We start from the raw sequence: 21,531 nt of genomic DNA, 5'->3' as shown, positions 1-21,531 counted from the left end.
GAGGTGCAGGGTCTAGGAGAGGCAAATACCCAGGGGGCTGGTTGGTGACCTTTATTGCGCGATTCTGAGGCCAGCACAGGCTCGCCTTGGAAGATTTACTGTGGGAACTTCCGGTGGCCCGGCCCCCTTCTCTACTCCGGGCACCACCGGCCCGTTCTGCTCCCTTGTCCGGGCTGCGTTTAGCCTTTGAAGGGGCCCATGGGCCTGAGGCTGGACCCAGAGGGGTTGGGAGCTCCGCAGGGGCCCAGAAGCGCCAGGTGGACGCAAGGGTGAGTCTAGGTCTTCTTCGCGCGACTGCGTTTCTTGCTGCGGGATTCGATTAATTTCTGGGAACGAATCTTAAGCGCCGCACGGCTCACCACGTCGTTGTCTTCGTCCTCACTCTCCTCTTCGTCTGCGCAGGGCAATGAGGCGATCCGGGTTCCCATTCTTGGCTCAGATTTCCCTTTTCCCAGCCTTTACCATCCCCAACTGGGCCCCACCCCCCAAGCTGGCCCCACGCCAGGCCTGGGACCACTTTCCCTTGGTCGGCTTGGGCCCCCAGCCCCGCCTCTTTTCCCTGACCGTACTGACCGAAGAACTTGTCCTTGAGACTGGCAAGAGGCAGGGCGATGCGGGTGTTGTACGTGGGCAGCTTTCCCTCTATGGTGGAGTAGAACTGGGGGAGGGAGGGAGCGGGAGACAACAGAGTGGGGTGGGGTAGAGGCTGCAGGGAAGTCCTGTATTCCCTCCTCCTTACCCCATTCCAAGATATACCCTGATTCCCCATGACACTCCTCCAGTTTAGCTTTGCCGAATGACTCGTTCTTAGAGCGTACCGCGATACCCAACCCCGCCTCTTTGCCCCGTATGCACGCCCCTGGTCTCTGGGGTCCGGCCTCTTGATTTCCCCCCCACCCCAACGCCAGAGCACCCACACTCCCCGGCCCTGCCCACTGGCCTCGCGGACCCTCTGGAAGTTCTCCTCAAGCCTCACACGTTGTCCCTAAAGCTCATTTCCCACCCATAGACCTCATCCCTGGTCTCCCAAGGGGTGCCCCCGGCTCCCTGGTTTTCTGCCCCAGCCCCGCATCCTCAGCCCCGCCCTCTGGCTGTACTCGCACCTCCTGCTCAGCGAGGTGGCGCAGCATCTCTGGCACGTCGTGGCTCTCGAGTTGTGCCTGCAGCTTCAGAAGTTTTTCTTCCACGAGGCCCAGAAGGTCTGGCAGATAGTTATCTGCCTGGGGATCCAGCTCCTTTCCGGCGAAGCGGCCATCCACCTGCGGCCGGGGGCGGAGCCGCGTCAGCCCGAAGGGGGCGGGCCCCTGGGGCGTGTTCACCGGGGGCGGGACCTTACCGGCCTTGAGCCAGGACTTTAAAGGCGAGGGACCACCAACGGGGGGTGGGGGGGTGTGCTATCCCCTGTGGGGCGGGGCCTCTGAACTCCAGACACAAACGGCAATGGGTGGAACGAAGGGTTTTAGTGGGGAAGGGGGTAATAATTGAGGAGAAGTCATTTCGGGGATGACTTTCGGAAGAAATGGGACTCTGCTGCGGGCAGGGTGGGGCTCCCCCTGTCTCAGGCCGCCCAAGTATTGCAGTGGAGTCTCAGGTTTCGGATGGGGAGGCAAGGGGGGGCTTTCCCGTGAAGATGGAACAGGGTCTCTGAAGTCCTGAGCCTCTTGAGAAGTAAGGGGGTTTCCCCGCAGGGATATGGGGTGGGGACTTTGAAGAGTGGGGCTGGGCGTCCCCTGTAGGCAGGCCTCTGACATCCTGGACAGGGCAGAGGGTCAGTCCCCTTGAGTAGGGGCAGGAACCCCACCCTCTTGGGCTGTGGGAGGCTCTGGGCTGAGCTTCCTGGGGGTGAGGCCTACCAATGTGATGTGGTTCAGCTTGCCCGCCAGGTGTTCAAGGCTCTCCTTGGTCATTTGTGTCGCCCGCATGGCGTGTTCCAGCTGGTCCTGTGCCTCAGTGCGCCGCTGCTCTTCCGCCTTGAGGCGCTCCTGCAACTCAGTCTGCAGCTTCTGCTGACTACAGGCAGTGGGGAGCCACCACTGTGGTGCCTCTGAGCCCGGGGGGGGGGGCAGGCATTCTCTCCCTTGGGCACTGGGGCCTCACCTCACAATCGTGGCCTCCCCTGAGTACTTGAGGTCTTCCAGCTCTCGCTGCAACCGCTGCTTCTCCTGCTTCAGCCTCTGCAGCGACTGCTCGTTCTCGCTTTTGAGCATCTCCAAATGCGTGAAGGTGTCGCCCTGCGCCAGGAACCGCCTCACCACCGCCTGCAGGTCCCCCAGCTCCCGTCAGAGGGAGGCCTGGGCAGGCCTGGGTGCACCCCCTCTTCCTTTCCCCTGGGCACGCAGGACAGATGGCCTAAGCTGGTGGCTTCTGCGCAGCAATGATGTTTAGGGACTCCGAGAGTCAGACTCAGAGCTGCCTCAAGGATGTACAGCCCCCGACACATAATTTCTGTGGGGCCTTTTTCTATATAAGGGATTTGAATCAGCCCAAATCAGGGTGTGGTGCAGGGTAGCAGTGAGCGTCGTTGTTTTCCAAAATCAACCTGCCATCCACATCGTGACCGTGAATCTCACCCAGTCCACTGAGGAAATATGGGCAATCTCAGGAGCTATCTGCCCACCAGGCCAATTTCTGGAAAGGTGTCATGCCACAGTGCCCCAGATGACCCCATAGCTCGGAGTTCCAGAACCCTCCTATGGGAGGGTAACTCCCATAGGGGTTACCCTATGGGAGAAGTAGCAGTGGGAGAGTGCCTGAAGGGGAGAAACTGGACTGGGGTCCAGTGGGATCCGTATCTGCCAGCAGGAAACATGAGGGTCTTAGCAAATTGCAAGGAAAATGCAACAAAGCGCAGGACCCAGGGCAGGGGCCCGGCTTGCCAGGGTCTGAGAGTGGCACTGGGGAGTCTACTGTGCCCCACACCACATCACAGGGACTGGAGACACAGGAGAGACCAAACTCGCAGATCACACAGAGCTGGCATGCCAAAGAAGTTAGGGCCAGCATAAGAGCGGACAGGAGAGGGAATGACGGCGAGGGTCGCAGCTTGTGTGGGTTTTGCTGTGACCAGCAGCAGAAAAACGGAGCAATAACTGGAGGAGGCAGGAGTGTCTTCTACGAATAGAGCAGGTTTGTAGGACCTGAGCCAGCAGAAAGGGGAGGCTGGGCGTGTTGGCTTCACTGGCCTGGGCTCAGTTTGGGCGGAACTAGAGGGCAGGGAGAATTGCAGGCAGCACTCACGTGGGTTTCGGCCACGCCGGTGGCGTCCTTGACCTTGCCAAAAAGCATCTCTGTCTGGTACATGCTCCAGCGCCGCCTCAGCTCCTCCTCTTTGGCGCGCAGGCTGTCCTGGGTGGAATCCTCGGACTGCAGCAGCACGTGCTCACGCTGGGTCTGTTCACAGGTTGAGGTCAGGGTGGGAGTCGGCGCTCAGGCAAGGATTTAGGGTACAGGGCAGAGAGGGGTAGCAGGACAGGGGGCCGCGAGGGGGCGGGGCCCGATTGGGGAGCACCCAGCCAGGGGTCAGCAGTGCCAAGAAAGGGTTGGTCAGCGACTGGCCCCCACAGAGGCCGGGCAAAGAGGCGGGGTCAAGGGAGCGGGGGCGGGGCCTCGAGTAAGGGGCGGGCTAGAGGCAGGATCAGATTTCGGAGTGGGGGTAATCAGGTGGGGAAGGACTGGGACGACCAGTGAGTGAAGGGCGATCTGGAGACGAGAAAATCAGATGGAGGGAGGGCAGGGTCAGGGATGTGGGAGGAGCCCTGGCATCCAGCGCAGGTGGGGGCGGAGTCCAGAGAAGAGTTAAGAGCGGGGACGGTCTAGGGTATGGCTCCAGGCAGGGCTGTGGCCGGACCTGCAGGGCCAGGTCTAGGCTGGGGCGGGCTGGGATTGCGCCCGGCACCCCTGGAGACGCCCACCTTGCGCTCCATGCGTTCGTTCTGCAGCTTCCTCTCTTCTGCGCGTTTCTTGCACTCGGTTATGTAGCGCTCACGCTTCTTGCGCTCTTGGAACACGCTCTCCTCCAGATACTGCAGTTGGTTCTGGAGGAAGGGCCGGGGGAGACAGCAGGACCAGCTGGTACCTACCGAGGCTCAGGGCCCGAGCGGCCGGCCCAACTTCAGACAGCTGGGCCAAGCTGCGGGGTCCTGGGAGGTAGGCGGGAGGAGCTCAGGGACAGCCGAGGTTCAGATTCTGGGGCCAGGAGACCATGGCATCTGGGCAGGAACCCCAGGGCCTGGCAGGCTGGCACCTTGGCGATATCCCGGGCGTTGAACGCCTCCTGGTTCACCACTTGCAGCTCCTCGAGCTCACGTTTTGCTCTCACGACCTCGGACTCCATGAAGTCCAGCCGGTTTTCCAAGTGAAGGCTCTCCTCCTGGGGAGTGGGGGGGGGGGGGGTGGGACGGGCCTGTGACCGCCGTCCTTCCGCAGGCTGGCCCTCCCACTTGCTTCCACCCCGCCCCCAAGCGGTCCTGGTCCCTACCTGGAGATAGGCCTTGAGCTGCAGGTAAACACTGGTAATGTGTTCGGCCTCCTCCGCCTTCATCCGGGCCTTCTCCAGGCGGTTCTCCAAGTTCCGCAAGGTCTAGAGGGAAGCAAGGCTGGGCTGAGTCCCCTCCCCTCTCAAATTCTCCCCAGGATCTCCACCCCCACCCCTCCTCAACGGCCTCACCTTGGCCACCTCTGTGTTGCCATTTTGCGCTTCTGCCACCTCCAGCTCACGGAGGCGGTGCTGCAGCTGGAGCTCGTCCAGCCACCGCCGCCGCAGCCCCACCTGGTGCCGCAGCGCGTTCAGCTGCTTCACCTTCTCCCGCAGCCGCTGGTCCAGGTGCTCCAGGGCCTGCTGGAGGGAGGCGAGCCCAAGCGGCAGCCTGAACCCTCCCACCGAAGCCTTCCTTTCTTCTCCCATTTCTTGTTTCTCGTTCCCTGGGCTCAGCGGCATCTGACCTGGCTCATCCCCTGCTCTTGCGTATGGTCTCCTTTGGTGGCTTCCAGGACCCCCCACTCCCCAGTTTTCCACCCCGGCTGCCCCTCCTCCACTTCCTTGGCCGCCTCAGGCTCTTCTCGCCTCTGTTCACACCCACCCCCTTGATGGACCCACCCAGGCTCAGGGTTTGAAAACTCACCATAGCGAAAACATCCAAATCCCACCCCCTCCCAATGCCCGGAACGACAGGCCTCATATACCCATATCTACACCGTCTTCCAGGCGTTTCCATAGGCACCTCAAAACCATCGTGTCCAAAATTGAGTATATGATCTTTCCCCAAGTCTGCCCTCCCTGAATCTTCTCGATGTCAGCTCACGGCAGCTGCATCCTTCCAGACGCTCAAGTCCAAAAGCTCGATGTCCTACCCCACCTTTTCTTCTTCCATCCCCCCTACATCCAATTTGTGAAGCAACGCTTTATTCTATGTCAAAGGTTTTCCCAGAGCTACCTCGTTCTTCCTATTTCCACCACTTTTGTCTAAGGGCAGCTGACAATACCTTCACCTGGATGACCGCCACCTGGCTTCCCACGTCTTCCTCACACTGCACGTCATAAAATCTGAACTCTTCATCTTGGCCAGCTAAGCCTGCTGGAAGGTTCAGCCCCTGCTGACCCTCTTTTTTTTTTTTTTCTTCTTTTTTCTTTTTTTTAAGGCTTTATATATTTATTTGAGAGAGAGACAGCATGAGCAGGAGGGGCAGAGAGACAAGTAGCCTCAGAAGCTGAACTCCAGGACCCTGAGATCATGACCTGAGCTGTAGTCAGAGGCTTAACGCACTGAGCCACCCAGGTGCCCCCAGCTGACCCTCTTCACCGCATCTCCTACAGAGCCCCGCATTCCCATGCAGCCACACTGCCCAGGCCTGTGTCTCCAATGCTCTGCTCCCTTGTGTCTACCTCAGGGACTTTGCACTTGCTGTTCTCTCTGCCTGGATCACTTTTCCCCAAATCATTTCCTGCCTGTCACATTCTTAGCTCAAATGTCAACTTCTTAGAGAGAGGGGGCTTTGCTGATCCCCCCCCCCCAATCTAAAGTGCAAACCCCTTGTGGCGCCTGGATGGCTCAGTTGGTTGACTGTCTGCCTTCGGCTCAGGTCATGATCTCAGGGTCCTGGGATAGAGCCTGGCCTCAGGCTCCCTGCTCAGCAGGGTGTCTTCTGCTTCTCCTTTCCCTGTTCCCCACCCCCACCCCTGCTCGTGCTTGTGCACTCTCTCTCTCTCTCTCAAAAAAGTTAATAAATCTTAAAAAAAAATAAGGTGCAAAACTCTGCCCCTATCTATCTCTATTTTATTCATTTCTCGTCACCACTGGAAATTACTTTGTTTCTGCATTCGTTCTTGGTGTTTTTTGTTTTTTTTGTTTTTGTTTTGTTTTGTTTTCCTCCAATCTCTTTTCCCCACTAGGATGTGAAGTTTTGGGGAGTGGAGACTGGTCTCAGTTGTTGTTGGTGGTGTTTTGACTTTGTAGTCACCAATACCGAATACCATGCCTACCCCATGGTCGGTGTGTGATAAAGACTGAGTGAACAAATGAACGCCAGCTGGTGTGGAGAAAGGACTGGAGAAGGTGAGGTGAGGCAGGGAGTCCAGCTGGGAGGGGACACAAGCTGGAAACGAAGGCAGATGGTCAGTGGAGTGGGACGGGGCGAACCTGTCCTGTCCTGTTCTGCAGGTACGGCTTCTCTGACTTCCACTCCCGAAGCACTGCCTGGACCACTTTCTCATCTCCCTGCAAGGAGAGGAGCCCAGTCACCGCTCACTGAGACCACCCCAACCTGAGGCAGCGCCCTGCCCCTGGGGGTGCTGCCCTGACTCCTGGAAACCCTTCGCCCACCTGCTCACCTGGAGCAGGTCCGTCAGCTGTACTTGCAGTGCCCTGGTCTCCTCACGGAGGTGGTTGATGGTCTCCTGATTCTTCCTGATGTTCCACTGGGTGCTCTCATAAAAGGCCTTCCGGTCACCCTCTGAGGTCATGCGAGGTACACAAGCAGAATCTCATAGGGGGCTGGGGGCTTCCCAGAGGGAAGCTGTTTTTGTTACGTTGACTTAATATTGTAACAATACTTTAGTTTGAGCACTTATTATATACTCGATGCTTGACAAAGAACTTTCTAGATATCGAATGCCATATGTCAATAGGTGCATATCCCTATCATGCCCATTTACAGATGAGAACAATGAGGCTCAGGCTTATGAGTTTGTTCAAGGTCACAAGAAGTCTGTTTCCTGAGCCCATACCTTCAACTACTGTGCAAGATTGCCTTCTAGTAATAACAAAACAGTAATCATAATGGTTCACAGCAGAATTTTCCAACCTTAGCACAACTGATATTTGGGATGGATAATTATTTGTTTCGAGCTGTTCCATGAATTCTCAGATGTTGAACAGTATCCCTGGCCTCTACCCACCGGATGACAGTAGCACCGCCTCCCACCCCCCACCCCCCAACAATGTGACCATCAAAAACGTCTCCAGACATTGCCACATGTCCACTGGGGAGCAAAATGGCCCTCTTCCAGATACATGGTTTACACTTTATAGTGCCTTACTGTGTGTCAGGCACTGTTCTAAGCACTTTATACATTTCAACTACCTATGGGGTTGTACTCTACTATCCCCATTTTGCGGATAGAGAAACTGAAAGCAATTAGGCTACTCATAGTCCCCTGAGATCAAACAGTATATGCAGAGTAGAGCCAAGATTTGAACCCAGAAAAATCTGGCTCTAGAATCCATGTTCTTTACTCCCTGCCCAATGTGTGGTAGAAGAGTCGAAATTACACAAAAGTATGAAACACAGCCTAGTTGGTTCTGAGCCCAGGAAAGATTTTAGAAGAGAGGTGAGGAAAACCATGAACAAGTATGAGTTTTTGCCTCCAGAGACTGGTCACCTGGTTGAAGGCCGGAGGAAGGCCCCTGTCACACCGTGCCTGGTCGGAGGGCTCAGTGGACACTGTTGACTCTTGATTCTTCGTGCCCTTGAGCCATCTTACCTAACAGTTGTATCTTCCTTTGTAATTCTGCCACCTGCGTGTGCACAGCAGACTTCCCCCTTCCGGCATGGAGGCCTCCAGCCTTGGAATGGTGTGGAAGCCAGGCGTGGGACACACCCTTCACTGGGGAGTGGCGGTGCTGAGCCTGAGACTGACTGCCCTTGACCTTGGCGGAAGTCGAAACCTGGTCCTGAGAAGGCTGGATGTTGGAGGAGGCCGCCCAGCACAGGGGAGACGTCATGACTGGGTTGGGGCGTAGGGTCCCTGGGGATTAGGGTGGCAAACAGCAATTGCCCCTGTCCCGGATCCGTCAGCGCGGGTTCCCCGGGCTCTGGGAGAATGCACTTTCCGACCGCTTGGCGGGGCCTCGCAGCATCTCCCGGTTGCTGGGTAACCTCTGCCCCCTCCTTCTTCTACCGCTCCCATGGAAACCGCCCGCGTTCCACACCACCGCTTTCATTGGCTAAGGCTGTGCAGAGGGGCGGTCTAATTGCAGGCTGACCAAGCCTCTCTGCTGGATATTGGGAGGAGGGTACTTTGGGGTCACGTGCTCATCTTTTTTTTTTTAATTTTATTTTTGAGTACTCTGTACACCCAAGGTGGGGCTGGAACCCGCAACCCTGAGATCAAGAGTCCAACGGTCTAAGTCAGAACCAGCCAGGCGCCCCTACTTTTTTTTTTTTTAAGATTTTATTTTTGAGCGATCTCTACTCCCAATATGGGGCTCGAACCCACAACCCCAAGATCAAGAGTCCCGCTCCTGGACTGAGCCAGCCAAGCAACCCCCCCTTTTTTTTTTAAAGTACCCCCCCCCCCCCACACACACACATACCACCCCCACTCCGCTGGGTTTCCAGGGCATTTTTCAGGAACCTTCTTTTCCGGCCGCAGAACCTGCCACTCCCAAGATGGAGGAACCTAGCGCCGCCATTAAGCGCGAACCATCAGAACGATCCCCTCTAGGGCTTCACAGTCCTATCCAAGATGGCCGTCTGGGTTCCAGCCCAGCCCCTCCCCCATTTGCCACTCCCAACATGGCACCCTTGGGTCGTCGCTCCGCACGCGCGGCGTGATGCCGGAAGTGATGGAACCCACACATTTCCGCTTTCTTTTTTCTGGAGGAACGGTTGGCTGCCGGGCTGGGGGGCGCGGTGGATATTGACCTTTGCCCCGGCTTCGTGTAGGTGGTGAACTAACGCGCGGGGGCGGGGGGGGGTCACCCTAATTTCTTATTGGGGGCAGCTGGAGGGTGTTCGTCGGTAGAGTAGGAGACTGTTAACCCCTTCGGCTGATTGGCGGGAATTGGGTAGCTCACCACCCCCCCAGCAGGGAGCGGAGGTTTTGAGCTTCCTACCATTGATATGAGAAAAGTGAGACTTCTTCTGGGCAAGACTGGGGAGACAGCCCCCCCATATTGGAAGCAAAGTGAGTCCCCATTGCCCGGAAGCGATGGAGGAGTCCAGTTGGCTGGAGGAAGAGGTGACTTCCTTTGGCTGGAAGTAGCCCTCTCCCGCTGACCAGCCGTCCCTTTCTTGCCGCAGCGTGGGTGCACAGCACATCTCCCCGCAGCCGCCTTCCTCCCCCAGAACTTGTTTCCGGCCTGCGAGCTTCTGCGAGATGTTACTGTTCGCGTTGCTGCTGCCCCTGTGCTGGGCCGTGGAGGTCAAGAGGCCCCGGGGCGTCTCCCTCACCAGTGAGTCCGGCACTGGACGTGGCTGGAGGTGGGGGTAAGGTGTGGAAGGGGCCGACTTGGCCCCTGGGTTAGATACTTGAGCCTTCTGCCTCAGTTTCCTGGTCTCTGGGTAGGGAAGGTGGCAGTGCTCAGCTGCTGGGAGAGAGCTGAAGGCCTTTTCTTTGCCTTGGGCTGAGCGCCTTACCTCCCTCCCCAGACCATCACTTCTATGATGAGTCCAAACCTTTCACTTGCCTGGACGGCTCTGCCACCATCCCTTTTGATCAGGTCAATGATGACTACTGTGACTGCAAGGATGGCTCAGATGAACCAGGTGAGTCTTTCTCTGCTCATTCATTCATTCATTCATTCAAGGTTTTTTGAATGCCTGGGAAATGCCAGCCCGTGTGGTGGTGACCAACACAGACCCAGTCCTGCCCTCACAGGGCTCCCTGTTGAGCGGGGGAAAGCAGGCATAGAAGCCAGTGGTTAGTGGTTTGGTGAGGAGGGCCACAGCTGCTGGGGGAGCCCAGAGAGCACCCCCCCCCCCCGCCTGGGGATCACAAAGTGAGGTCTCCACTGAACCCTGAAATGTGCTGAAAATGGAGGCGCCAGCAAGTGCAAGTACCCAGAGATGGGAGAGAAGGTGGGGTTGAAGGGCAGACAAAGACAGAAGCAGAGGCAAGGGATGGAGCAGTTGGCCGGGCCCTGTTCTGAGGGCCTTGGTGAGGAGAGGCAAGAGAGAACATTGGAGAGTTTTATTCCAGGCCATGAACGGGCAGCTGCCCTTCCTTCCCTTTCTCAGCACTGGTGATCCTTACGTGTTGTCTGTGTGCACGTGTGTTGGGGGGCGGGGATCTGTCTGTGGGTGGGTGTGATGGGTTAGCCCTGAGCTCACCGCAAAAACTCTCCTTTCTTCCCGCAGGTACAGCCGCCTGTCCTAATGGTAGCTTTCACTGCACCAACACTGGCTACAAGCCCCTGTACATCTCCTCCAGATGGGTCAACGATGGAGTTTGTGGTGAGTGAGATCACGCTGGGGTTGGGGAAATAGGCGGTGGGGGGGAGTAGGGAGGAGCCACCGCCGGGTCTGATCGCATCCCTGCTTCTGCTCTCAGACTGCTGTGACGGGACGGATGAATACAACAGTGGGACCGTCTGTGAGAACACCTGCAAGTATGTGGCTGGCAGCCGCTGCCCCCGGCCCGGCCCTTGCCTCACCCCACGCAGGGAAGCAAGTCCCTCTCTTCCCTGCGTTTGTCTCTCGAGTGCTCACTCTGTGCCCGTGCCTTGTGAACGAGCACCGCGTTGCCACTTCATCGCTGGCCCAGAAGCAGACAGAGTTGTTTCGCAGTTCAGCAGATGAGGAAAGTCAGGTTTAGAATAAAAAGTGACCTCCCCAGGTTCGTACAGCTAGGACAGATCAGAGCCGGGGCTTGAACCCAGGCCGGTATAATTTGAAACTCCGATCTTTGAATCGCTACACTCTTGCAGCAGGACCTGAAAACTGAAATGCCCCCAGGCGGGGTGGCATAAACAGAAGGCGGCTGAGTGTGAGGCAGTAGGGCTGGGGGGCATTGTGGCATCTAAAGGAACACTTGCCCCTTGACTCCGTCATTCGAAGGCAGGTGGCCAAGCTAGATTCGTTTTTCAGAGAACCTGAAAATCCCAATACTTTTGTAAACTCACTTGATGAAAGATCTTTTAGGTACAGGGCAGGTCAGGGGCAACACAGTTATCCATCAGATGGCCTTCTTGTCTGGGAGTTTGTGATTTCTGTGCTTTTCTTTCTCTCTTGGGAGCCAACCTCTTGCCCCACATCCGAGCATTCCCTAGCCCCTTCCCTAGATCCCTACAGTGAGCGAACTCTGACCGCTGTCCCTCCTCTCAAGGACAGGGATGAAGGGCTCTGAGACCATGAGATCTTGGGGAGTGGGAGGTTGGCTCCTTATGTTTCCCCACGTAGGGGCGGCAGCTGGTGGGTTGAGCTGTTTTGGAACGAGCCAGAGCTGGTGAGCCCTAAGGGCCTCCCTGGTGGCGCTCGTGTGTTCCCTCCACCGCAGAGAGAAGGGCCGTAAGGAGAGAGAGACGCTGCAGCAGATGGCAGAGGTCACGCGGGAGGGGTTCCGCCTGAAGAAGATCCTCATCGAGGACTGGAAGAAGGCTCGGGAGGAGAAGCAGGTGAGGGAGCCCGTGGGGCTGGCCCAGGACAGTCTGGGCCCTGAGGCCTGGATTCATGGGCTGGTGAGGCTGGGCGGGATTGACACCCGCCCCTGACGAGTGGAGTCCCGAGGCCAGCTACTGTCCGTGTGTGCCTTGGTTTACCCGTTCGTCCACTGGCTGTTTAGTCATTGGTTAAGCCGTTGCCAGGTGGCAGTCAGCACAGCTGTTGCCCAGGGCCTGGGGTGGCAGGCTGGAGTGGGCTTAGAGGAGCTCTCCTCCTGCACCCCGGAACAGGAGGGACACGTCTCTGCATCCTGGTTCGGTGTGCCGTCATCTGTAAGGTGAGGCCGATGACCGTGTGACCTCCCTGTTCTGGGGGAGGACTCGAGACGTTGTCAGAGCAGCCGGGCTAGCTCCACAGGGTGAGTGCTGCAGGGGCTGGAAGAAATTGTGTCCCCAGGCATGTGTCTCTTCCTCGCCTGCCCGCCACCCCCTGGGCCGTTAGACGGGTCAGAGTCTTCAGCGCTGCCCCCTGGACTTCTGCCAGATTCTCTGCACGAGAGCTTCAGCTCTTTTTCTGCCCAGGGAAGGTTCCGGGTCTTTCCCCTCTCCATGCCCTGGCTGTTGAGGCCCCTCCTGAGTTTGATGGGGGGGTGGGGGGGTGGGCAGTGAAGCCCTTTCTGAGTTCAGAGCATAGTGGGAGAGCCATGCAGTGGGGTTGGCTCCAAGTGCCTTTTGCCCTCCTGGGAGCGGTAGGAGGACCCTGGGGGCAGGTCAGGCTGAGGTGTGGGCCAAGGCCTTAGGAGGAAAATGATCCTGGCGGGGCTTGGGCTAAGGCCCTTCAGCTTGGGGTCCCATCCACACAGCGCACTCGTTCCTTCTTGGAATACCCGCAGAGGCCCAGGATTGCTGCGGTGTAGTGGACGTGAGACTGGAAACAGACTTGGAATTCCCTCGAGGACACATTGTCCACTGAGAGGGACAGATGCCAAAGTGACACCCAGGGCCACTGGGAAAAGGGACATTGGGGTTGGGGCTCTGAGGCAGAGAGGAGATTCGTGCCCTGTCTCCCTCCTCCTCCCACCTGTTGTGGGGGCAGGAAGCGGGGACGGCTTCTGGAGGAGAAGGTCTCTGTCTAAACCGGAATCAGTGGGATAATTCAGAGTTAGCCACGCAGAGCGTTCTAGGCAGAGGGAAAGCACGTGTGAAGAATGGGAGTTGGAGAGCCTGTGGGGAATCTAAACGGTGTCGGGGTAGTTGGAGCCTACAGGTCAGGACGGCTGTGGGGCAGGGGGGGCTGGAGCCGTGGGCCCGGTCATGCGGGACCTGGGGGGGCTGCCGCAGGGTGTTCAGGGTTCTCCCCCGTGAGCTCTGGGGAACCACAGGGAGGGGGAGACCTGGGGAGGAGTGTGCCTCAGGAAGGTCACCTGTGGCCCCCTGTGGAGTAGAGGCAGGGAGGGGGCACTCAGGAAGAAGCCAGAACAGAAGGAGAGGTTGCATCTTGCCTTTTGCCCGCCCAGGAAAAGCTCGCTGAGCTGCAGGCTGGAAAGAAGTCTCTGGAGGACCAGGTGGAGATGCTACGCGTGGTGAAGGAGGAGGCCGAGAAGCCGGAGAAGGAGGCCAAAGACCAGCACCAGAAGCGGTGGGAAGGTACGTCGGGGGGTGGCTGGGCTGGCCCTCGTCTCCCGATTGCTCGTTCCTGCTGATTTTCGATCAGATCACCGATCACCGTGCCTCAGTCTCTCAGGCGCCTTCTCGTCTTCGCTGTGCATCGGTCATTGTATTCGAAAGTCATTTGTAGGAATAATCTGCAGCCTAGCAGGAGTGATTTTTTTTCTGAGAAGAGATGCTTTTGTTTCTGCCAGCCACATGGGAACACTAGCATGGGGGGTCCCCTGAATCCAGAGCGGGGGCTGGAGGCCCCTCCTGCCTGTCAGGCAGTGTGAGCAGAGGTGTGAGCACAGGCTGGGCGATTGCTGGTCCAGCCTCTCCTTAAGGGGACAGCCCTGGGGTGGGGGTCACAGCCTGGTTCCTGGGGGCTTGGTGGGGCTTTCCCATTCTCCCCTCCTGGGGCTTTGATTCCCTCTCTCTTGTCTCACAAGTTCTCATCAACACAGACCTCGGAATTTGCCGGGGGGCTTCTGTGTCCTTTAACCTTCCTGAGTTGCTCTTTGCCCTGGCAAGTTATGTCACTTTGCTTGGTTGGAGATGGTTTTTATGCTTTGTCCAGCGTCTTCTTGCTTTTGGCAGGTCATGCTGTCATTCTGGGAAATCGGGAGCCTTGGCCCTCGTCCTCAGTCTGTCCAGTGGGGGGTCATCCTGTGGAAGCAGGCTAGACGGGTGAGGTGGGGCAGAAGCCCCTCCATACAGGGTTTGGAAGTGTGGCCCTGGCTACTCCCTGGGCTGGGAGCCACGAGTTGGGAGCCCGTCTCTGAGTCCACACTGCTGGTCTCCATCTCCCGGGGCACCTGCTGTGTTCTTTGTCCCTTGCTCTCTCTGCCTTGGTTTCTCACACTCAGTTCATCTGGCATTCGCGGGGTGCCTGCTGTGTTCTGGGCACACCCCAGGTGCCAGTAGTTGAGCACTGAACAAGATGGAGATAGCCTCTGCCTGCTCAGAGAGGGAGTGAGCCAGGCAGAGGGCACAGTTGCAAAGGCCCTGAGGCAGCCTCTTGTCTGGTTTTTAAGGGGCAGCAAGGAGGCCGTGTGGTAGGAGGGAGGGAGTGAGGAGAATTGGAGGGGTGGTGGGGAGAGAGAAGGGTAGGGCCTTGGGGACTGTGGGGACCTCACTTCCTCCCAAGTGAGGTAGGAGCTCTAGAGGATTCTGAGCAGAGGAGGAACAGAAGCCAGGAAACCAGGGAGAAGCTGACCATATTGTTCCAGGCAAGCAGTGGGCTGGGATGAGGGTGGGGGGCGCAGAGGTGGAGAGAACTGGGCCTGAAGACAGACTGAAGCTGTCGTGGCCCCGGGGCAGGTGAGCAGGGAGGCCTCCGGTCCAGAACCCCCAGTGGCTTCTGCAGCCTCCTCTTCTTCCTTCAGCAGGGGCTGTTTCTGCCCCCAGACCCTGGCTTGCAATCTCCACTGCTCTTGGGAGACCCCGGACTTTGTTTTCTCCCCTCTTTCCTGGGCGGTGTCCAGCTGGTACCTCCCCCCCCCCCCCCCGCCCCAAGAAGCACACGCAGGCCCCGCCACTCAGACAGCTGTCCCGAAGCTCTGCCTTCCCCTCCAGCACTGGGAAGTCAGGAGGTCTCTTCTCTCTGTTCACCCTGATGGAAGCCGACTTCCTAAACTGTCCTGTGTCTCTGCCCCTGGCCCTGCCCTTCGCCAGCCGGGTACCTGCGGGCAGGTCCCTTCAGCCAGCTAGCCTCACGCCCTCATCTGGGAGAGGGGCAGTGCCAGCCTGGTCTGCTGGGGCATGGCGGGATCTCTGGGCGTGAGCCACAGCGTGGTAGAGGGAACCCCACTTGTCCTGGGCTGAGCGGCGGCCCGGCATACCCCGTGAGCTCGGTCACTGGAGCTGCGCTGTGGCCGCTTTCCCATCCAGCCACACTAGGTGGGGGTGAGGCCGGCGGGGGAGGCACTGTCCGAGCAGACATGCAGCTGTGGCCCTGTGTCCACTGGCTCCAGCCCAGTTCCCTCATGTTCCTGGGACACTCCTTGGGGCCCCCAGGAAGCCTTCCTGGCTTGGCCACACCCCACCCCAGTCTCCATCCTGACCTTTATGTTGGAGAGCGGGCCTGGGGTGCACGGGCTGCTTCTCATGGGGGCCTCCCAGATGTGGCCGACCTGTGCATGTTCTCCCACCCACCCCTGCACGGTCTCTGCCAGCCCCTGCTTGTTCAAACCCAAAGTCCCAGGGTGTCCTCAAGCCCCAGCCCCCATGTCTGCAAACCCTTTCAACTCCCAGCTTCGGAGTCTCCCCGTTATCTGGCATTTCTCGCCTCTTCCTTGGCCCCCACCCTGGCCAGCCTTTGGCAGCTCCTGGCTCCCATCCCTGGTCCGTGCTCTGCAGTGGCCCGACTTGGCACCCAGTGCAGGGCCAAGCACACAGTGGGACACGTGGGGTGTTGGGGCAGGGCAGGTCTCAGGGTGGCGGGTGACAGAGCTCGCCCCTCCACAGAGCAGCAGGCCGCCTCCAAGGCCCAGCGGGAACAGGAGCTGGCGGCCAACGCCTTCCAGGAGCTGGACGACGATATGGATGGGGCGTGAGTCTACCCATCCTACCCTGGGCCTGGGATTCCTTCCTCCCACCTCCCCCTACCCTGCGCCTGAGCCCCACCTCCTCATCATGAGTCCTTAGCTAGTGCCAAACCGTATCTGAACAAGCCCCTGCTTACTAAAGTATAAAGTAGGTCTAGAAAAATCCTAAGGGTAGATGAGGGGATCCCCACAAGGAGCCAGGTGAGGTAGCTGGGGGGAGGTCCCATTATTTTTCCCAAGACTATTCTGTGGCCTGGGTCACTTTGACGAAAGCCGGACACCTTTTAATCCTGTGCCCCTGACTTGCTTTCTGACCCAGGCTAATGGCTGAGTGGAGGGTGGGTTGTCAGGAACACAGAATCTCTGTCTCTCCTTTGAGCCCCGTAAGGGCTGCGGCGTTCTCAGGACAGGGCAGGAGATGGGACTGGGCCCCCCCTCCGACCGCAACCCCAGAGCTCACCTTTTCCCAACTTCTGCCTCTTCCCCCCCACTTTAAGGTCCTAAAATAAGTTCTGGGGAGGGCCCCTGACAGGGGGGGAACAGGTAGCAGGCCCCGAGCCAGTGGGCCTCACTGCTTGCCGGCCTCTCCCGGTGTCCCTGCAGGGTCTCGGTCACCGAGCTGCAGACCCATCCGGAGCTGGACAGCGACGGTGACGGGGCACTATCGGAAGCGGAAGCTCAGGTATCCCATCCTTTTCCTTGCCCTGGGACTTGCAGGGGGCATTGCTCCAGGGTGACCTCAGGGCCAGGGGCGGAGGACAGGCAGGCCCTGGGCTGCTCCCAGGGCTGCTGGGGTGCCCAGCATGGCCGATGCCACTTGGCCTTGCCTGGGTAAGGCAAGGGGGTAGCCGCCCAGCTCTCTTTCTCCCTGCCCTTTGGGACCTGGGTGGGGGGCCACACAGGTGCCACAGGGGCACCTGGTTAGGAACGCGCCAGATGTCCCACCCACCTGGCCCCATGTGCTCCCCGAGCGTGTGCCGCCGCCCTGCCCTCCTTGAGGGCGGGCCTTGGCTCTCTGTCCTGGCTGGGGCTGGATCCCTGCTGCTGACTCCATTCCTGTCCCGCCTGGGCCTCTGCCTCTTCCCAAGGGCCCAGCGACCGCTGGCGCTTGTGCTCTTAGCTCCCTCTCCCTCTCTGTCTCTCAGTTTCTCTCCCTGGCCGCTCAGGCCTTTGCCCCCACCGGCTCCCCTCCTCTGGGGCCGCCCCCTTTCCCACAGGCCTGTGCTGCCCCCTTCGAACTGCTCCGCCTCAGCGGGCCAGGCCCAGGCCCGGCCACGGGTGGTCAGAGCACATCCGTGCCTGGCACCATAGCCTGAGGCCCCCCTTGAGAGTGCCTGGGGCACAGGGGGGCACGTGGAGTCCCCTGATCTTGACACTACCCCCAACACGCACACAGGCCCTCCTTGGGGGAGACGTGCAGACTGACGCCGCTGCCTTCTACGACCGCGTCTGGGCTGCCATCAGGGACAAGTACCGGTCTGAGGTCAGCGGGGTAGGAGAGGAGATGTGTGCCCCCTCCCTGCCCCCCCCATGCCTTACAAAGAAACTCCCTCTGCTTCTGGCACAGGGCCACCCTGGCCAGCTGGGTCATCCAAGCGCCCTCCATGGAGGGCCCCCCCATCAGCTGTCTGTCCCTCCCTCCGGGCCCCTTGGAGGGGCGGAGACACTGTGGCTGCCCACTGGGTGACGGTGTGAGCTTGGACTTGAGACCGGGGGAGGGTGGGGGGGACCACCGAGCCCATAGCACCTCCTCCCCGCACACCCACCAGGTGCTACCCACCAGCCCCCCCCCCCGCACCTTCTGAGCCTGACCTGACAGAGCCCAGGGAGGAGCAGCCTGCAGTGCCCTCGCCACCCGTGGAAGAGGAGGAAGAGGAGGAGGAAGAAGAGGAGACAGAAGAGGAGGAGGAGGACGAAGAAGAAGAAGAAGATTCCCAGGTGCAGGGGGAGCAGCCCAAGGTGTGTGTTTGGGGGAGAAGGGGATGACTGGGTGGGGACTGGGTCACTTGCTGACTCTGCCCCTCCCCCAGGAGGCCCCGCCCCCGCTGGTTCCCCCGCAGCCTGCCCCCAGCCCCCCTGAAGAGGACAAAATGCCGCCCTATGATGAGCAGACTCAGGCCTTCATTGACGGTGAGGGCCAAGCAGGGAAATCCATGCTCCCCATGATCCACACCTGCAGGGACCCAGGGAATGGGCCTCACTTGCTTCCCCAAGATGGGCATGTGTTGGCCCTCAGAAAGCCCGGGGAGTTGGGGCCATCCTGGAGGGGGCATCTGGGGCCTGGAGAAAGCATTGCCACCCTGATCGGCCCCAGGGGCCCTCTCGCCTCCTCTGGCTGCTGCTTGTTTGTGCCGCGTGGTCGGGGCGGGGAGCCAGCTAGGCCCCGAGAGTCCTGGCCCTCCTCCCTGAGGAGCGGAGAGCCTGGGCAGCCGGGCGGGGTCTGCCCTAGGCCTGTCGAGGCCTACAGGGCCTTCCTGGGCCTGGGCCTCAGAGCAGGCCGGGGAGCTGGGGGAAAGCAAGTGTATCCGTGGCCCCCCTCCCTCTTCTCGCGGTTGGGGGTTGGGGCACCTCTGACCTCCCCCCACACTACCCACCCCCTCCAGCTGCCCAGGAGGCCCGCAACAAGTTTGAGGAGGCTGAGCGGTCCTTGAGGGACATGGAGGAGTCCATCAGGTAAGGGGGGCAGGTGTCGGGCTACAGCAAGGCCATGTTTCCACCCGGCGCACAGCTCCCCGGAGGAGGCGGTAATGGGGAGTTGCCGAGGCTACCCCTGCTGGGGCAGCAGTGGCTCCTGCGGGGAGGGTCCCCAGACGGTGGGGAGCCAGAGCCCAGCCCCCGAGCGGCCCTCCATTGCTGGAGTGGGCCTCCCTGTGTTGTCCTGAGCGAGGCGGTGGCGTCCCCAGCTGCCCCTTAACTGCTTGGCGTCCCATTCCAGGAACTTGGAGCAGGAGATTTCCTTTGACTTTGGCCCCAACGGAGAGTTTGCCTACCTGTACAGCCAGTGCTACGAGCTCACCACCAACGAGTGCGCCCCCCACTGGCCAGCGGGCGGGTGGAGTCTGGGGCGGGGCAGGGCAGGACGCGGGGGAGCGAGGGGGTGGGCTCCAGGGCAGTCAGCGGGGTTCGAGGCGCCCGTGTACCCTCTGTGTGGGTGCACTGAGGAGGCTGGGGTCCCGTGTTCCCTGCCCACCGTCCCCATCCTGTGACAGGTACGTCTACCGGCTCTGTCCCTTCAAGCTCGTCTCTCAGAAGCCCAAACTCGGCGGCTCCCCCACCAGCCTCGGGTGAGTGGGCTTAGACTGGACTCCCTTGCCGCAGCTCCTCTGCCCCTGTGGGCACCCCCACCCTAAGCACCCTGCTCTCTCGCAGCACCTGGGGCTCATGGGCTGGCCCTGACCACGACAAGTTCAGTGCCATGAAGTACGAGCAGGGAACGGGCTGCTGGCAGGGCCCCAACCGCTCCACCACCGTGAGTGCTGGGCGGGGGAGGGGGGGCGGCAGGTGCTGCGGGAGCCCCGGCCCACCCGAGCCCACCTGAGCCCCTTCCTGCCCATCCCAGGTGCGCCTGCTGTGTGGAAAGGAAACAGTGGTGACCAGCACGACGGAGCCCAGTCGCTGCGAGTACCTCATGGAGCTGATGACGCCAGCCGCCTGCCCGGAGCCGCCGCCCGAACCACCTGCCGACGGCGACCACGATGAGCTCTAGCCCTCCTGGGCGCCGAGGTGGGCAGGGAGCTGAGGGGGCCTCCTCCACCTGGGGGTGCGGCAGGGGCTGAGGAAAACTTGTCTGCCCGCCCGTCCGCCTCCGCCTCTCTCATTTGGTCTTTCTCTGGCCGCAGAACCTCAAGGCATGGGAACCTCCCCAGCGGGGCCGCCCACCCACCCCGCCGTCTGTGGACCAAGGCCCGCCCCCGGGTCTCCTCACCCTCCCCGCGGGGGCAGGAACCGTGTGGAGCTCCGTGCCCTGCTCTCGGGGGGCCAGGCAGGGCACAGCCACGTTCCCAGGCCCCGGCGGCCTCCAAAGATGGAATAAAGGGGTTCGCCCACCCCGGGCGCCCCACCCCCACCCCGCCCAGGGCGCCTGCCTCCCTTCCTGGTGGGGATGAGTGACTTGACCTGTGACCTCAAAACAATAAACACGATCCCCCCCCAACCAAGCTGTGTCTGCCTTGATTTGCTCAGGTGTGAGCGGGCCAGGGATGGGCCGAGGGTGGGATTCAGGAGAAGAAGATGGTGCTCAGACCTTCTCCCCCATCTGGTGGCTCCGCAGCGGGGGTCCCATCAGAGCCTGATTCACATCGGAGGAGATGCTGCGTGGGCCTCGGAGCAGAGCCCAGCACCGCAGGGCGCGCGGGCCCCGGGCCGCAATCTTCAGGGTTTCCGCCCGCACCAGTTTCCCACCCATCCTGAGCGCCAGGCTGTGCGGTGGCGAGGCCCGGGGAGGGACAGCGGCAGGGATGTTGGCCTCGGGGCTCGGGCCAGTGACGCCCACTCCCAATGCTCCCACCTGCCGGCACACAAGACAGCCGAGGCCGTAAGATTCTGAACTTTTATTTTCTGGCATGAAAAGTACAAATAATTAAACAATTCCATGTAAAAGTCTGTTACCGCGGCCAGGCCTGTAATCCCGGTAATAAATAGTCTAAACGCAACGCAAAGTGTTCTTGTTGGGTTTTGGGTTTTTGTGATTTTTTTTTTTGTCTTTTACTTTTTTTTTTTTTTTTTGTCTTTTTTGTCTTTTTTTTTTTTTACAGTTCTTTATCACCTCCAACATGGACTCTGTCGTGATTTGAAACCTTCTGAATAAATAACAGGATGAGGGGAGGGCTGGAGGGGCTGAGCCCCCATCCCACGGGCCTTGCCCCTGACCCCCAGGGATGTGGAAGACCCCAGGCCCCCCAGCCCCTGGGGTGAGGGGCTGGCCTCTGGGGAGAGGGCCTGGCTGGGCTGAGTTCTGTGTTTTAGAAAAAGAAGTCCCCTCCCAGACGCGGGGGTGTCAGGGGCCTAGGCCTCAGTGGGGGAGGGTGTGTGTGGGGAGGTGCCCCCTCTGCAGAGCCCGGCTGCCCCAGGGTAGGGGACAAACCCAGCCCTTATTGCTCAGACGCCTCCTGCACGCCGGCTGCCCACGTGTGCACACGTGTCCCTGCGCTCGGAGGGCGGAGGGGAGAGAGCCCCAAGAAACAGCAGAGGGAGAGGGGTGGACCCGCTGGGGGTGCCTGCCCTGCTGGAGGGGAGCTGGGAGGTTGGGAAGGACTTAAAAACCACAAGAATAAATAGGTTCGTGTATCAAGAACAAGCTAGGGTTTTCACCAGCTAAATAGGACTGAAAAAATTCTCAAGACGAGCAAAAATAATCCCGTTAAGACCCCGGACGTCGCTGGCCGCGGGGACCGCCCCACAGAGCACACGCCCCCCCGGGCGCCGCTCGGCTACCATTACTGTTATTAATAATTATTATTACTTTAATGATTCCACTTCCCCTTTTATAAATAAATTAGGCATAACCACGTCTCAGCAAA

General features: G+C 59.8%; 2 protein-coding genes across 2 annotated transcripts; one reads left to right on the top strand and one right to left on the bottom strand.

The window, feature by feature from the left end:
• Positions 1 to 255: 255 nt before the first annotated feature.
• Positions 256 to 8,715, bottom strand: ODAD3 (outer dynein arm docking complex subunit 3). The gene is made up of 13 exons (XM_045774548.2): positions 7,979 to 8,715; positions 6,827 to 6,948; positions 6,636 to 6,713; positions 4,667 to 4,837; positions 4,478 to 4,579; positions 4,244 to 4,369; positions 3,912 to 4,034; positions 3,238 to 3,390; positions 2,098 to 2,258; positions 1,854 to 2,010; positions 1,104 to 1,259; positions 574 to 658; positions 256 to 394 (listed from the first exon to the last, which is right to left on the bottom strand). Exons 1-13 carry the CDS (start codon positions 8,217 to 8,219, stop codon positions 276 to 278), a joined length of 1,794 nt encoding a protein of 597 aa, XP_045630504.1. The 5' UTR covers positions 8,220 to 8,715; the 3' UTR covers positions 256 to 275.
• Positions 8,716 to 9,046: 331 nt separating this feature from the next.
• On the top strand, positions 9,047 to 20,165 carry PRKCSH (PRKCSH beta subunit of glucosidase II). Its single transcript, XM_087867252.1, has 18 exons — positions 9,047 to 9,158; positions 9,520 to 9,671; positions 9,868 to 9,984; positions 10,576 to 10,671; positions 10,769 to 10,826; positions 11,714 to 11,831; positions 13,334 to 13,463; positions 15,933 to 16,017; positions 16,616 to 16,694; positions 17,409 to 17,518; positions 17,782 to 17,971; positions 18,043 to 18,142; positions 18,616 to 18,685; positions 18,948 to 19,037; positions 19,222 to 19,296; positions 19,382 to 19,481; positions 19,572 to 19,735; positions 19,852 to 20,165. The coding sequence occupies exons 2-17, from the start codon at positions 9,596 to 9,598 to the stop codon at positions 19,716 to 19,718; spliced, it is 1,641 nt and encodes a 546-aa protein (XP_087723378.1). The 5' UTR covers positions 9,047 to 9,158; positions 9,520 to 9,595; the 3' UTR covers positions 19,719 to 19,735; positions 19,852 to 20,165.
• Positions 20,166 to 21,531: the final 1,366 nt, after the last annotated feature.

This window comes from Ursus americanus, chromosome 14 (genome assembly GCF_024610735.1).
Source record: "Ursus americanus isolate L20-20 chromosome 14, mUrsAme1.1.p, whole genome shotgun sequence".
In the NCBI taxonomy this organism is placed as follows: Eukaryota; Metazoa; Chordata; class Mammalia; order Carnivora; family Ursidae; genus Ursus; species Ursus americanus.
The sequence above is the reverse complement of the archived record's forward strand: the minus strand, read 5'-3'. Positions and strand labels throughout refer to the sequence as shown.